Here is a 14,358-nt window from a genome sequence, read left to right as displayed (position 1 = left end):
AATTAAAAAGTAAAAAATAATAAAATTAGGGGTTAAAATTTTAATTTTAATTTCAAAGGATTATAATTTTTTTTAGAGAAAACATGCCATGTAGCTCCGCCCCTGTGGAGCTAGATGGGCATTTGACAGACGTGTTGTATATAGTTTGAGCATATTTCTTGTGTAAGAAGTGTGTTATATATAGGTTTTTTGTGTTGGCAAGTTCAATGTCGAAACATGTTTGGTTGTAAGTTTTAAGTCTAGGATTAAGTTGATTCAAGACATGAGAATTCAAGTTTGCGTATGTTGTTTAACATAGACCTAGTCAAACTAAAAGGATCATGTCTTTTGATTTCGACATCAGATGAAGCCAACTTGATGGTGTTGCAAAACTTACTCAATTTTTATTTTCTTAATAAAAAATAATAGAAGTCTAAATTTTTTGACAAAAAAGCTAGTTCTCTGAGTGTCGAACAAACTGAAGATTGCAATTTGACAAAATAACTTGTTCACTAGCTCGTTCGCACCGGGCCTAGATGCCACTTGTGAAAAATATATAAAACCTTAACCAACTTATTTATTTTAAAAAAAGAAGAAGAAGCCTTGTTTCCTCCCCATCTTTATAAACCTCATAACCCATGACTTCCAAACAATTAGAGAGGTTATTTTTCATCAATATTGGAGAGGTTTCATATAGCCACTAAAGTTCCATTTTTTTTGAAGCGGATGAGGTTAATTCGTGAATGTACTTGATCCGTATAGAAAAATGCTAGAGGTTCCGGAGTCATTACAGTGGGAAGTGAATGGGTCGTTTCTCAAGGTTACGAAATTGGGTCTTCAGAGTTATAAATGTTTTGTAAGTAAGAACAATCTATGATATAAACCTTCTATAGTAGTCAGTAGATGCCTTTTGGGCTGGCTGGCCCCAAGGTCGGTTTTACTATTAGGTTTCCATTTCATTACCAAACTCTTAGTCTTGATTGCCTGTTAAATTCTCAGAAACCTCGTAGTGATAAGTGTGGGTTGGGTTTCAATTTTGCTGTTTCTACCTCAAAAACCCCTCATGTTACAAAGCTAAGATTGCTTTTGTGCCTGTTTCTTCTGATAAGGGTAAGAATATTGTTTGCTATTTATTGTCTAAGGTATCACTATTACTCCATGGGTTCTATCTTGAAGGCCCATAACATTTTGTCACATGACAGTTACATGTTACTTAAATAAATTGATTTTATTTTATTTTTTTTAAAAAAAAGATTTCTAACTGCATGTACATTCCTGAACTATGTGATGCCTCGATGTGCAAACTTCTTAAAATCAACTTCTGTACACCATGCAGGCATATAGTTGTCAATATGATGGGCTGTTTATTCTCTTTACAATCTCATGGAAAGAATAGAATTTTAATCAAAGATATGTTATTCAACTGCTGATTGCTTTAGCCAACTACTGCAATTAAGCTTTGCCTGATAGCCGGAACTGAGCAAAGAAGAGATCCAAATATACCATTCAGAGCATAAGCAATGGCACAAAATGGGAGAGCCTCAGGCTCCTTGGCTGACAATGCTGCTGTTCCCAATCCATGAGCACTAGAACAACCAAGTAAAAAACAAGTTAAGCAAAAATGGATGAAAATGGCCATACCAATCTATTCACTTGTCCAAAAGCGATGTAAATGAAAAGAAAGAAAGAAAGAAGAGGAAAGAAAAACGAAATGATTGTATGAATGAATGAAACGTTTTAAAATGTTTTCTTATCCATATGAAAGGATGTGCAATAGTATCAAAGCCACTTAGTAACGCTAGGCCATTTGGTATTGAAGCACTGCATGACGTGGCTCTGCACAACTGTGCTAAGTCCCACATTGCCTAATTACTAGATGAAATTGTGCTTTATAAGGGATTTTATGAGAGCTCTAAATTAACTACTTATTTTGGGGTAATAACACATATGTAGCTAATGCTTTTTCCTGAGTCGTTACAAAAAGATTATAAAATATTATATTTTTCTTATGGATGGAATGCTTTGAAACTGTTCACCGGAGCGAAACATAGAAATAAAAGCATTCAGATCCTAAGAACATCTGTCTTACAGTCCCCAACATTTAGAAATTTTTGCACAGAATTAAAATATTGGTTGCCTTTAAGCTTTGTACCATATCCACTGAGAGCATGATTGATTGTACACATTGGCCATATAAACTTAATGGTGAGTACTCATTGATTAATCAGCTACAGAAGCACATACCTGGATGCAGTTGCTATCCCTCGAGCGATAGGATCACGAAACCGTAGTTTATCAAGCGTTGCTTGCACAAAATTTGCTCCAACTAAACCAGTTACTACAACTACTGCGGCTGTGAGAGATGAATTGGTACCTATTTAAGAAATGGAAAACATTATATTCCAAGAGAGAATATGTTTCAAGCAAGTATTATATGCACCAACATGTGGTCTGAACATTATATATTGATTGGGTGGTTAAGGAAAAAAAAAAAAGGCATCATAAAAATGAATTAAAACTTGAGTTCATTTCTCTTTATTTATTGGATTCATCTTTTTATTTATTTATTTTTATCTGTTCTATATTATGAAAGCCAAATTTAACTATAGCTCATAATTATAATTGTACAGGATATCCTGCCTACAGATTCGTAGAAATTATATAAATTGTACCTTCAAACAAAGACACAATGCTGAGGGCTAATGCCACAGTTATGCATCTGGGTAGAATTGATACAGTCAAAGATGGTTCTAGCCCAACAAGGCGTCCAACAAGAGCAGTTGAATACAATGAGAATATTGTTGAGAGAATGACTGACGTGAAAATCTCGGCTGCATGCCTCTTAACGAGCTGAAAGTGTGCAGAGAAACATCATTCCTTTATTAGTTTACAACATCATCTGATCATATATAGGATTTTCACAACATTAGATTGGAATTAATAAGAGAAAAAAAAAAATAATGCATGACATGGTGTCACAGTGAGGTATTCATATACGTTAACTTTGTATCAATCAGTTGGAGCATATGGCGCACGTATAAAAGATAGAAGAACAACACTATGGTCTGGATACCCATATCCCTGGCATCAAAATCAAACTGTACAGGGGTCTTTCACCATCCGTTATCCACTTTCCTAGATTTTCCAGTAAAAGAGAGCAAAAAAAGGTTTGCATAATTACATTGTATAGTTATAAATTATATATCAGAACAAGAAATGATATTAATAGAAGGATGGTCCCCTCCCGTATGTGCATCCAGTGGAATGCTATGGTGCAGAACCACTAGTTGTCCATTGAATCCACAGAACTCTGTCTAGGTACTCAGGTGGACTAAACCCAGCCTTAAACTTGAGAAGAATCAAACTAAATTAACAGTAACTGTTAAAAATTGGGAAAACTCTTAACTCACTAGATGTGAAGGATAGGTCGTTACCTTTCTCTGTTTGAACATAGAGAAGGCAAAAGAGAGTATAACAGATCCCAAAAATCCCATTAAGACATCACCAGCCCCAGGATTAGAAGACACCTTTGTAAGGTAATGTCCTGTTTATATTAGAAAGAAGAATCACCAACAAAGGTATAGATATGCAAAACTGAAACAGATAAGTGGTAAAATTTGCAAAAGAATAGTTCATATGAGAGAGGAACAACGGGTGGGCCTGCCTATATGTGAAGAGAGAGAGAGAGAGAGAGAGAGAGAGAGAGAGAGAGAGAGAGAGAGAGAGAGAGATCTAGGGCTTTCTTTTTTTTTTTTTCTTTTTTTTTTTTTTTTTTTTTTTTCTTTTTTTTTTCATATGAATCCTTAGCATGTGATCACTCCCACGCCAGTTTTAGGAAAGATACTTCCTCCTTGGAAGTAGGAACCTTCCAAAACAAGATATATCACCTTGCGACTATACAAAAATTTATCTCAATCATTTGGGTTCAGGTAAACATATCCTCATTTTCCTTCAGCTCTATCTAACTTCTGTCCCTTTTTTAACATTAACCATCTCGTCTTCTCCAACAAATTCAGCCACTGTTCTTTCTGCCTTCTACATGTCCTTTTAATGCCTTCAACTTGAACCAAGTCACTCCTTGAGAAATAATCATGTTTTGTGTCCCCTAATAACATTGCAGTCTTAGCCTTCTGGTAGTATCACATCTTGAGAAATCATTGTGTTTGACAATGGATTTTGAAAAGTGTTTTTTTAGCTTTGGTTATAAAAAAGTGTTTTAATGCGATATAGAGGTGAGAAGTGTTTTTTGACAGGGTCCACATTTGAAAAGTTGATGCATACCACATATAAGTCATATGTAGAGTCTCGTCTCTTCTTTAACATTATTATGTTTTCTAATGTTTATAGCCTTCAGTGGTTTTAATAGAAGGTTCCTATAAATAAGTTCTTTGTAGGAAAATGGGATTACACACGAGTTAAGAAACACAATTGAAACAACTTTGCTTTCTCCCCTGCCCCCTTCTCTCTCCATCAATCTATCAATCTAATATATATGTATATATTTCTTCTCTTGCCAATCATCCAATCCAGTATACACCCTGTTGAAGCCTTCTTATTAATGGACATGTTTGTTGACTGGACATCAGTAGATAATATAGAGTTTGGCTCTACTTAAATTTATTTTGGAACTTCCCCTTTAATTGATTAATTTCGCTGATCATACGACATTCCAAGAAGTCTATCCACTAACCATTCTGCGTGGAAACTTTAGGACATGTCCCATCATTATATGCAGTAAATTATGGCCCCTTAGATTTCTTTCAAAGTTCTCTCTTTAAATAATACTTTGCTGATCACATAGTCCAAGAAAAAATTTATCCACTTGATTCATCCTGCATGGAAAGGATAGGCAATGATCCCCATCATCATATAACATTAAGTATGGCTGTCCTTCCATTTGTTTTTTTTTTTTTTTTTTCCCTTAAAATCTCCCTTTAATGGATGAACTTCGCTGATCATACAACAGTCCAAGAAACAACTTATCCCTTAATCTTGCTTCAAATTTATAGGCAAACAATCTCCTTCCCCCCCCCCAAAAAAAAAAAAAAATTGGGTTTAAGATTATAAAAACAATGACTTTTGGTCACTTTGCCGGAGAAGGTATATTATCTCTACAAAGATTTTTTATTTTATTTTTCAAAAACATGGAATATTATCTAAACAATGATATGATGGTTAGTGGGAAAATTAGGGTTGATTTGGTAAAGTTTTGAAAAGTGTTATAGGTTTTGAGTTTTGAAAAGGTTAAAATTGAGAATTGTATTGGTGGGGCCACACAAAAGTGTTATATGTGAGGTCACAAAAATATTTGTTTGGTTGGTAAAGTTTTTGAAAAAAAAAAAAATTGAGAAATGTTGTAAAAAAAAAGTACTAAAATTTTGGGCTATTGGATCTAGCCACCATCACCGGATGCTAAGCGGATTTGGTGGCCAACTTGGTGGCTCCGCCACCACAGGTTAGGCGGCCACCAGGCCAGCCTCAACTTCTTTTTAACTTTTTATGTACAATAAGACAGCTTCCACACTTGAAAAAATGAGCATGTCTAGTTATATTTTGAGAAGTGTTTTTGTTTTTTTTTGTTTTTGTTTTTACAAGTGTTTTATTTTTCTAAAAGAGTTTTGTGGTTTGTTTTGAAAAATGTATTAGTGGTGGGGTCCACATTTGAAACTCGTATGGATAATTGATGTTGGAGAAAAAAATTTCAGCTTTTGAAAAACGAAAAAAATTTACTACCAAAAAAGGCCTTAATAAATTTATAAGCATACTAACCCTCCCCCCCTCACGTGTGGATCTAAGATATAGAATTTCTTATATATACCTCTTGAAGAGGCAGATTTAACTTGAGACAATAATGAAAAATTATGTCAGAAATACTACTCACTATAACGCAACTGAATGTGTCAAGATGATCCAAGTCCCTATCTTTCCCACACCTTATCCTCGTAAGTTCATATATCGCTCTTGCTCCCATCATTTGGACATGGATCATGCTAAATCACTAGTTATTCCAAAGCTTAAATTTATAGGAAATAACGAATTTAAACATTTAATTAATGTTTTCACTCTCTTTATGTGTGAGCTTAAACTCCATCCCAACATGTAAGATAATTAACTGAAATAGGGGTTAAATTGTGGAGTCAATGTTTGAACTTAGGACCTTAACTCTGATACCATGTCAAATCACTAGTTATCCCAAAAGCTTAAGCTCACAGAAAATTGTGAATTTACACATTTAATTAATATTTTACACCTGATCACAATAAAGATTTATTTAATCTGACCTTTATGAAACACTATTTGTGTGCATGATACAATGACTAAAATGGTATGGGTTACTATAATAATTTGCCCCAAACTAATTATGGTGAAATTTTCAAACATCATCCAGAAGAGCACTACCCATATAGTCTGTTTATTGGTATGTTAGATTTTCCTTTTACACAATTATATCACATAGGCAAAAAAGAAATAAAAAACAGTGCATTGGGAAATAGCATAAAGAAAAAAAAATGGTAAAATAAGAGGAGAGACCCAAAAAGCTTATTTGGAATCATACAAGTGGCTGTGGTTTGACTAGTTGTAGCAACTTGTGATATTCCCGATTATAATATGTGTTCATCTTATCGTGTAGCAACCAAGGGAAACAATATTTAGCTAAGGAAATCAGAAACTTATGCTTTTGAGTATACCTAGAATAGGATCAAGCCCAGACTGGGAAAGGTACCCAAAAGCCATTGCAGCCAGATCTGCAGATACTGCACAGCAAATAATTGGATGAAAAACTTTCTTCACATCTGATGGCAATCTGAAACCCACATCCAGAAAGAAAAGGTTAAATGTCCACACAAAAAACAAATAATTACACCAATATAAAATTTTGGAATAGAAAATAACAGTAAGATTATTCACCATTATCTTAATATTAATTATTTTCCTCAGTAAGAAAGTTTCTGTTACTATGACATGCTAAAGTGAGGAATATGAAGCTTTACCTAGAACCAACCATGTAGCCTAACACCGTTGATGCAAGTAGGAAAGGAAGGCATGTTCGTGCACCTGTCCCCAATATTGTTGGGTACACCAATGCAGCCACAAATGATATAAGGAAAATACCAGTCCAAGTCCACACTTCAATGGGAGAAAAGGGAGATGGTTTCGCCATAGGCTCTGCATCTGTCATTTCTGTCTTTACAATTTTTCTTACAGCTATTGCTGTATAACCCGCAACAGAAAGTGTAGCCAGCCAGCCTCCCACTGCAAATTAAACCCTTAAACACTAATATCAATTGCGCTCGAAAGAAAACATTCGACACACTTCTAATCGTATATGAACTCAACATCAATAAATTAAACATTCAGTTATTTAGACTGAAAAATAAAAGAAGAAAAAGTTTGTTGCATAGTTTAACTGAAACAAAATCAACTAAAAAACTGTTTGTGTAGTTTAATTGAAAGAAAATAAACTGAAGTACCATAGCACAACAGCAATAAATTATACTCATGCAGCACATATAAGTTCCTTAACGTTTGGGTGTTCAATTTTTGAAATCAGAATTGAATTCTTATTCTGTTTGCTAATTTTGAGGTTTGACTTTTTAGAAAAAGTTGAATAAAATATGATTTGTTTAGAAAAAGTTGAATAAAATATGATTTGTTTTTGAAAAAGTTGAATAAAATATGATTTATTTTTGAAAAAAGTAGAATCAGAATCATATTCTGTTTCCAAAATTCTGTTGCCAAACAGATTTTTTTAACTTAAAATAAATACTGTGTCATCGAGGCTTTGGTCATTGTGAAAATGTATTCCAAGAGCTGTGTAGACCCGCAGTCACTCTAATCTATCCTTTAAATCATATGAAGATGGTTGCATTCTGAAATGCAAAATGGGCAATATAGGGGAACGTGAGACAATCATTTAGAATTGTTTCCCTTAATGGCATGTCCTAAACTCAAAGCTTCCATAACCGTCCAAAACCTTATTACTATTACTTGACAATTTCTATACTGAAAATGACTTAAAAATCAATAGTTGATTCTTGTCAAAGGCACCTCTTTGTAATCCCCCCCAAACAACTCCATTTATCAGTCAAGATAGTGAAAATAAATCTATGTCGTCATCTCAATCTGATGCAAAAGCATATCACATAGCTTGAGTTCTTATCACTTCCAGATTAGGCCCTCAAAAAATAGAAGTTCTTTTCATATTTAAAATCATTTGAAAACTGCATCTAGATGATGTTAGTTCCCTACGCCCGTTCTATGTTTACTTTTGAGCAATATAATTATCAAAGCAAAGATTTAAAAAAGGCAATGACAGTTTGCATAAATGAAAATTACTTCTTTTTTTTCCTAGTTTTCATGATATGCTTTCGTTCAGAGAAGACCATCTCCATGCATCAAATAGTAAGGATAGACAGGACAAACATTAGGCTCTGTCAAGAATGACAGGCCTATAATCTATTAGCATGTAAGGGCTGCTTCACACTCGAATAAATGGTGCTGCTCCTATCCATGATCAAATGTTCAGAAATTTTGGGGAAAGAAAAGTGATGGTTCTACAATAATTAAAGTTACTGCCAAAACTAAAAGAGAACAACTTATGCTGTCGAGGTACTGGATTGAGGAAAAAGTAGATAGAGGAGGAAGCAAGCAAAATATCAGTGCACTGACTGGTGTCACCTTAGATTGTTTACTTTTAGGCACAACTATGAGATCAGCTAGGCAATGTGGCACAACTAAATAAGGTAGCTCCATAATTATTCTTCGAATTATAATTCATTAGCTATTAGCTATCATTTACGTGAAGTAAAGAATGTGATGAATAAAGGCCTACGTGGAATGAGATCAACATGCTTTTACCAGATTATTGCAAAGATGAAAAGGACAATGTGATATGCTGAACAACAATATGATACATATTCACCTACTCTTCTATCATTCTCCATTTTTTGGTACAACAATGAGCTGGTTAGTAGTATCCACTGAATAAGGACAAATAAACAATTAATAGATTGAAGAAATCCAGTTGGATGAGTGATCCAACTGGAATCCTATCGTCTTTATGATCTGTGGGCTTGCTTTATTTTTATGGCTTGGTTAGTAAATTAGATGATCTTATTTCACACTTTCTTTATCTTTTTAAATGGTTCACAATCATCAGGTGGTAGGGAGCATTTGGAAAAGGACGTACGTGTAAAACATAGTGGCTGTAAATAATTAAAGACATAAGGAAGAATGCGATAAGCTCTCCTTTAGGCTTATGGCCTTGCTACATTACTTATTTATACCTCTTACCAAAATTTCACAAAAATAAATTACTATCCGAAATAGTCACTGAATCACTAAAAATGAACACCAAAAAGATAAATCACCACTAATAGTTTCATAGTTTATCAAGAGGTAGGCAAAAATTAACTTACCTATAATGAAACAGATCTTGATGCCGGAAGCAGCTGGAATATCTCTAACAGAAAGCGGCAAAACAACCAAAGACGGAACATAGAACAACGGTAGCCATCTCTGAATGAAGATGAGAGCAGGCTCAAAGAAGTTCATCAAACCAGTCGCCGCAGCTGGGACAGTGGAATCGAGAATAACAAGAACAGAGAATATACAGAACATCCCAAATAGCGCACTCGGGAACTTAATAGCGGCAGCCACAAACGCCGCTTTCAAAAGCTTATCCGTGGCCAATATAATCCCAAGCGAAACAACCAAATGCGCAATCCCAAACACCTAACATGCATAAAAACTAAAACCCATCAACACATATCATTCAAAATTTCAAACAAGGCTCACATGTATTGGCTACGTACTGTTTGAGAGACCGTGGAAGTTCCACCGCTTTCTGCGCCGACGGATTTCGTTGAAATTTCTCTACTGGACGAAGTTTCCGGAGAACCCATTTGCAAGAACCTGGAGTTGAGTCCAAAAGCTCCAATGGGTGAGGCCGATTTTTGAGAACGGGGCGGTCTACATAAGGCTCGGACCCCAAGGAAAGCCAAAGCGGATGCTTTATGCGTATACGCAAATGAACTTCGACAAGTAAAGGAGGATAGTTTTGGATGGTGGCGATTGGGGAGAGGGATAGGCAAATTATGGAGTATGGCCGGAGGAGTGGTCGCCATGGGAAAAGGGGTAAACAAGCGAGTGGAAACTTCAGGAAGAGAGAGCGACACAAAGAGAGCATTTTTCAATTTTTGTGGGGTCTGGAAAATTTTGTATGGACATAAAACTGTTGAGGGCAAAGAGGATGAGATTATCTTTCAGCCTTCCTCGCACAACGGACAGTACCGAACTTTTCCCGGGCATTTCGAAAATCAGAGACTTATTAAGATTACAATTCTTTATAATTATTTGTTCTATTTATTGAATCCACTTTATCGGATAAGTAGGTGGGTCTAATAAATGGTCTCTCACAATCACCTGACTGAATTCTCTTAAATTCAAACAAATAATTATAAAGGATCTGATCCGACTTATTATTTACTAGTTCGTTGCTGAACAGGAGGACACAAATTTCCACCAAACCTACAATTTAGCAGATAAAGTTAGTATATTTAACGATATACGTGATGTTATATTGGACGTGCTAATGTTGATATAGTGCACAAATTTTAAATTTTTGCCATAAAATCGATACTATCTATTTTATTTGAAATGGAGAGGATCCTATTCCCAACCGAGTGTCATGTGTTTCTTACTACATCAGAAGCATATAAATTTTTTTAATAGCGTTAATAAAAAAAAAAAATGTATTTCTCACATACTCAAAAGACATGTGACACTTCTAGAACTTTTTTTTTTTTTTTTTTTTTTTTTTGAGAGGGACACTTCTAGAACTTGAGTTAAAAGGAATTCCTATAACCCATATGTGGGATCCAATTTATGGCAAGTAATCTTAAAATAAATCTTAATGCCTTTTTAAGGATCGTGTAGATTGTCTGATTATGAGTCCTATTTGATTATAAATAAAGTCCATCTCAGCAGACTAATCCATCGTCAGGAAGATGATGACATTGCGATATACACGATGTCATATTATTTAAAATTTTTAAAAGACATGTCTGGAAATTTTAAATGAAACCGTCTGTAAAACTATAATTCTAGACGGTTTTCAAAACTGTCTAGAAAAAAAATCAACCTTTTTTTGTAGTGACGTGCCAACATTGATATTATGTATATACTAATTTTAAATCTTGGTCATAAAATAGATACTATTCATTTTATTTGAAATGGAGAAGATTCTATTTCCAACCGAGTGTTATGTGTCTCTTACCACGTGAGAAGCATAAAAAACATGTACTTCTTACATATTCAAGAGACACATGACACTTTTAAAAACTTAGGTGAAAGAATTCTTACAACCTAAGTCGTGTCGTGTCGGATGCATTTTATGGCAAGTAATCTTAAAATTAGAAATGGTAATGCCTTTTTTAGGATTGTGTATTTCTTAATTAGGATTATATGATTATGAGTCCTATTTACCTATAAATAAAGTCCATCTCAATAGACTAGTCCATGGTTGTAACGACCCAAGGAAAAACGTTAGCCACATTTGCGCTATCACCCCAAAATGACTAGCCAATTTGAAGCTTCCTTATAATCCATTATAAAGTCTAGTTTCACCTAATAACTAGGCAATGTGGAACTTAGCACCCATAAGTATTTTTATAAACTACTCATTCTATGTGAACTATTCATCTCTTTCCAATATGGGACCGGGGTATTACAATGGTATTCTAGAGAGAGTTTGGGATTTCATAAAGAGAAAAAGAAAAAGAAAAGAAAAGGGTTCATTGCTTTTTTCTTGGTGCTAGAGAAGAAAAAGCAACATTCGTAAAGGGAGAAAATTAGGTTGATTGCATTTTTCCTTAGTACTAGGAAAGAAAAAGCATAGTTGTTGCTTTGTGTACGTAGACAATCTTGTAGAATTATGTCATGTCTTGATTCTTTCCTTTTCATTTTTGTTCTTAGTTGATATTTTATGGTCTTATTGGATGCAACAAAAGAAAGCCAACAGGACACAGGAAATTACTAGGTTCTTTCTTTTCTACTTTTGTTTCCCATCACCATAAGAAACAGCTAAAAATCATCCTGTTCCTTTTCTTTTCAATTTTTTTTTTTTAGATGAAGTAGAATTTATCTTCGGAAGCTGATATTTCAATCTCTTCAGTGTTGACAGATGAAGAGCCCAAACCAAATGAAGAAGAAAATGAACATATTTAACTTCCATATGAAATGAAGATACTTAGATTAAACTGCCTTTTCTAGATCCGAGGGCAGGGGGTTTCATGGATAAGAGGAGTGCTTTGCTGTCTAGTCCAATCATTTAACAAAAAACATTTTATTTGAGAGTTGTTAAATCAATCTTTATTTTAAAAGTTTAAACTAATTAGAAAAAAGTTGATTTAATCATTTAATTAATATTCTAATAACGACACTTTGGAGCAATATACACCCTCTTACTATAAGAGAACAGCCCAAGATTGCCCCTAGTGGAGGGCGGTTTTAAACAACCGTCCGCTCGTCCAATACAGGCAGATTCTGCCCATAATGGCCTACGGGTAGGCAGTTATTTTTGAATAACCACTAAAAAAATTCTCTGGGAGATGAAGGTTATTCGGAGAAAGAAAGTTTTTGAATTTTATATATATATATATTATAGTGTATTAGACAATTTAGACTTGCCATATTTTGTTTATTTTCCTTTTCAATCGATAGGAGTTGCGTTTTAAATAGTAATTTTCTTATCTTTAGGAGATTCTCCCATATTCAGAATTTTTATTTTTTTAATTTTTAATTTTTTGGTTAAATGCCTAATTGGTACCTGTGATAAAGGTCAAAATCAAACAGCAAACTTGGTTTTAAAAGGTATCATAGGTGGTATCTGTCGTTAATAGAAATACTCACTTCGTACTTCTGTCTAGGTTCCATTCATTTTTTTACGGTCGTCCACATCATCACCCTTAAAATGGTGACACCTATCTCGTTGCAACATATGTAACCCAACTCAAATTTGCATCCTACGTGACCGTCTGTCATAAGTGATTCCTATGCTTTTTACTGCCACACAAGTTGAAAAAAATACCTAAACTTTTTTTTTTTCAAAAAAATTAAAATAAAAATTAGGATCCAAAAATTGCCCCATTTTGGCCAAGGGGCAGTTCAAGCCACACCTCTTATAACCAGCCAGGGGGTGGTCGAACCATCCTCAAGGCCAAAATAACGATGGTTCGGCCAACCCCAAGAGGCCAAAAAAAAAATAAAAATGGGAGGGTTGACTCGAGGTAGCCCCAAGTACCGTGGGGGTGGGTTCAGCCACCCTAGATTGGCTAGTATGGGGTGACCAAACCCACCCATGGCCGTTGGGGGTCGTTTGACCAACCCTACAAGGGCAAAAGGAAAAAAGAAAAAAAAGAAAAAAAATTAAATTGAAGAGTTGGCTCTTGGCCACCCCCAGACCGGCCGGTTCGGAATGGCCGAACCCACCCTCAGGCCAAAGAGGTGGCTCGAGTCACCCCTTAGCTAAAATGGAGGTGGTCGGCCACCCCAATTTTTAATTCCTATTTTTTTTTTTTTAAAAAAAAAAAGAACAAAATGAGGTAATTTTTTAATATATTCTTCATTTTACGTGGCAATAAAAGAATAAGTATCACCTGTAATACATGGCCACGTAGGATGATAATATGAGTTGGCTTAAATATGTGGCAATCAGGAAAAGTGTCATCATTTTAAGGGTGGTGATGTGGATGGCCGTAAAAAAAATGGGTAGAATTTAGACGGAAATACTAAGTAGGTATTTCTATTTTTGGCAGGTACAACTTGTGATAGTTTTTGAAACCGAAGCCGACATTTGATTTTGGCCCTTCCTACGAGTACTTGTGAGGTATTTAACCCTACTTTTTTAGACGTTTGGTTAATGTTAGAAAAACATAGCTATTGTATGGAACAAATCAAGCTTTGAGAATGAAATATTGAATAATTCAGTTTTTTTTTTTTTAAATAAAAATAAAAATTTATGTGGTGGTTCTAAGCTGTTTTTTAGTTTAAAATTGAAGTCAGTCGAAATTTTTTTCTTCTCTTTTTTATCAGAAAAAAAAAAAAAAAAAAACTTTGGAATCATTAAGTGGAGCAACACAAGGCAAATACTCTTCCTACAATGAAAATCTCTACCCTACCACAGGTCCACAGACACAGAATATCGACCATTCTGGCAATAATTTCAAAGGCCAGTGATTTTCAATAGGGATGTGTCATGTGGGCGTCACCATCAAAATTAAACTTCTTTTAATTTGTACGAATCAACATGAGTGGTTTTTAGGGCTCGTTTGGGTGTTTGATTTTTTGAAAAATTGCGAATATGAATTTGTTTTTTGA

The 14,358-nt window shown here is 34.6% G+C and overlaps 1 protein-coding gene across 1 annotated transcript; it reads right to left on the bottom strand.

The window, feature by feature from the left end:
* Nucleotides 1-1,251: 1,251 nt before the first annotated feature.
* LOC133854380 (plastidal glycolate/glycerate translocator 1, chloroplastic) lies at nucleotides 1,252-10,185 on the bottom strand. The gene is made up of 8 exons (XM_062290565.1): nucleotides 9,795-10,185; nucleotides 9,399-9,714; nucleotides 6,972-7,233; nucleotides 6,669-6,784; nucleotides 3,414-3,523; nucleotides 2,652-2,829; nucleotides 2,224-2,353; nucleotides 1,252-1,565 (listed from the first exon to the last, which is right to left on the bottom strand). Exons 1-8 carry the CDS (start codon nucleotides 10,104-10,106, stop codon nucleotides 1,415-1,417), a joined length of 1,575 nt encoding a protein of 524 aa, XP_062146549.1. The 5' UTR covers nucleotides 10,107-10,185; the 3' UTR covers nucleotides 1,252-1,414.
* Between the last annotated feature and the right edge of the window lie 4,173 nt (nucleotides 10,186-14,358).

The sequence above is a fragment of the Alnus glutinosa genome, chromosome 13 (genome assembly GCF_958979055.1).
Source record: "Alnus glutinosa chromosome 13, dhAlnGlut1.1, whole genome shotgun sequence".
Classification (NCBI taxonomy): Eukaryota; Viridiplantae; Streptophyta; class Magnoliopsida; order Fagales; family Betulaceae; genus Alnus; species Alnus glutinosa.
Note: the sequence above shows the minus strand (reverse complement) of the source record. Positions and strands in the feature narration are given on the sequence as shown.

Coding starts and splice junctions, on each gene's coding strand:
- LOC133854380 (XM_062290565.1), bottom strand. CDS start 10,106: ATGGCGACCACTCCTCCGGCCATACTCCATAATTTGCCTATCCCTCTC. Junction 7,234..9,398: donor CAAGATCTGTTTCATTATAG/GTAAGTTAATTT, acceptor TTTAATTTGCAG/TGGGAGGCTGGCTGGCTACA. Junction 2,354..2,651: donor CATTGTGTCTTTGTTTGAAG/GTACAATTTATA, acceptor TTTCTTAAATAG/GTACCAATTCATCTCTCACA.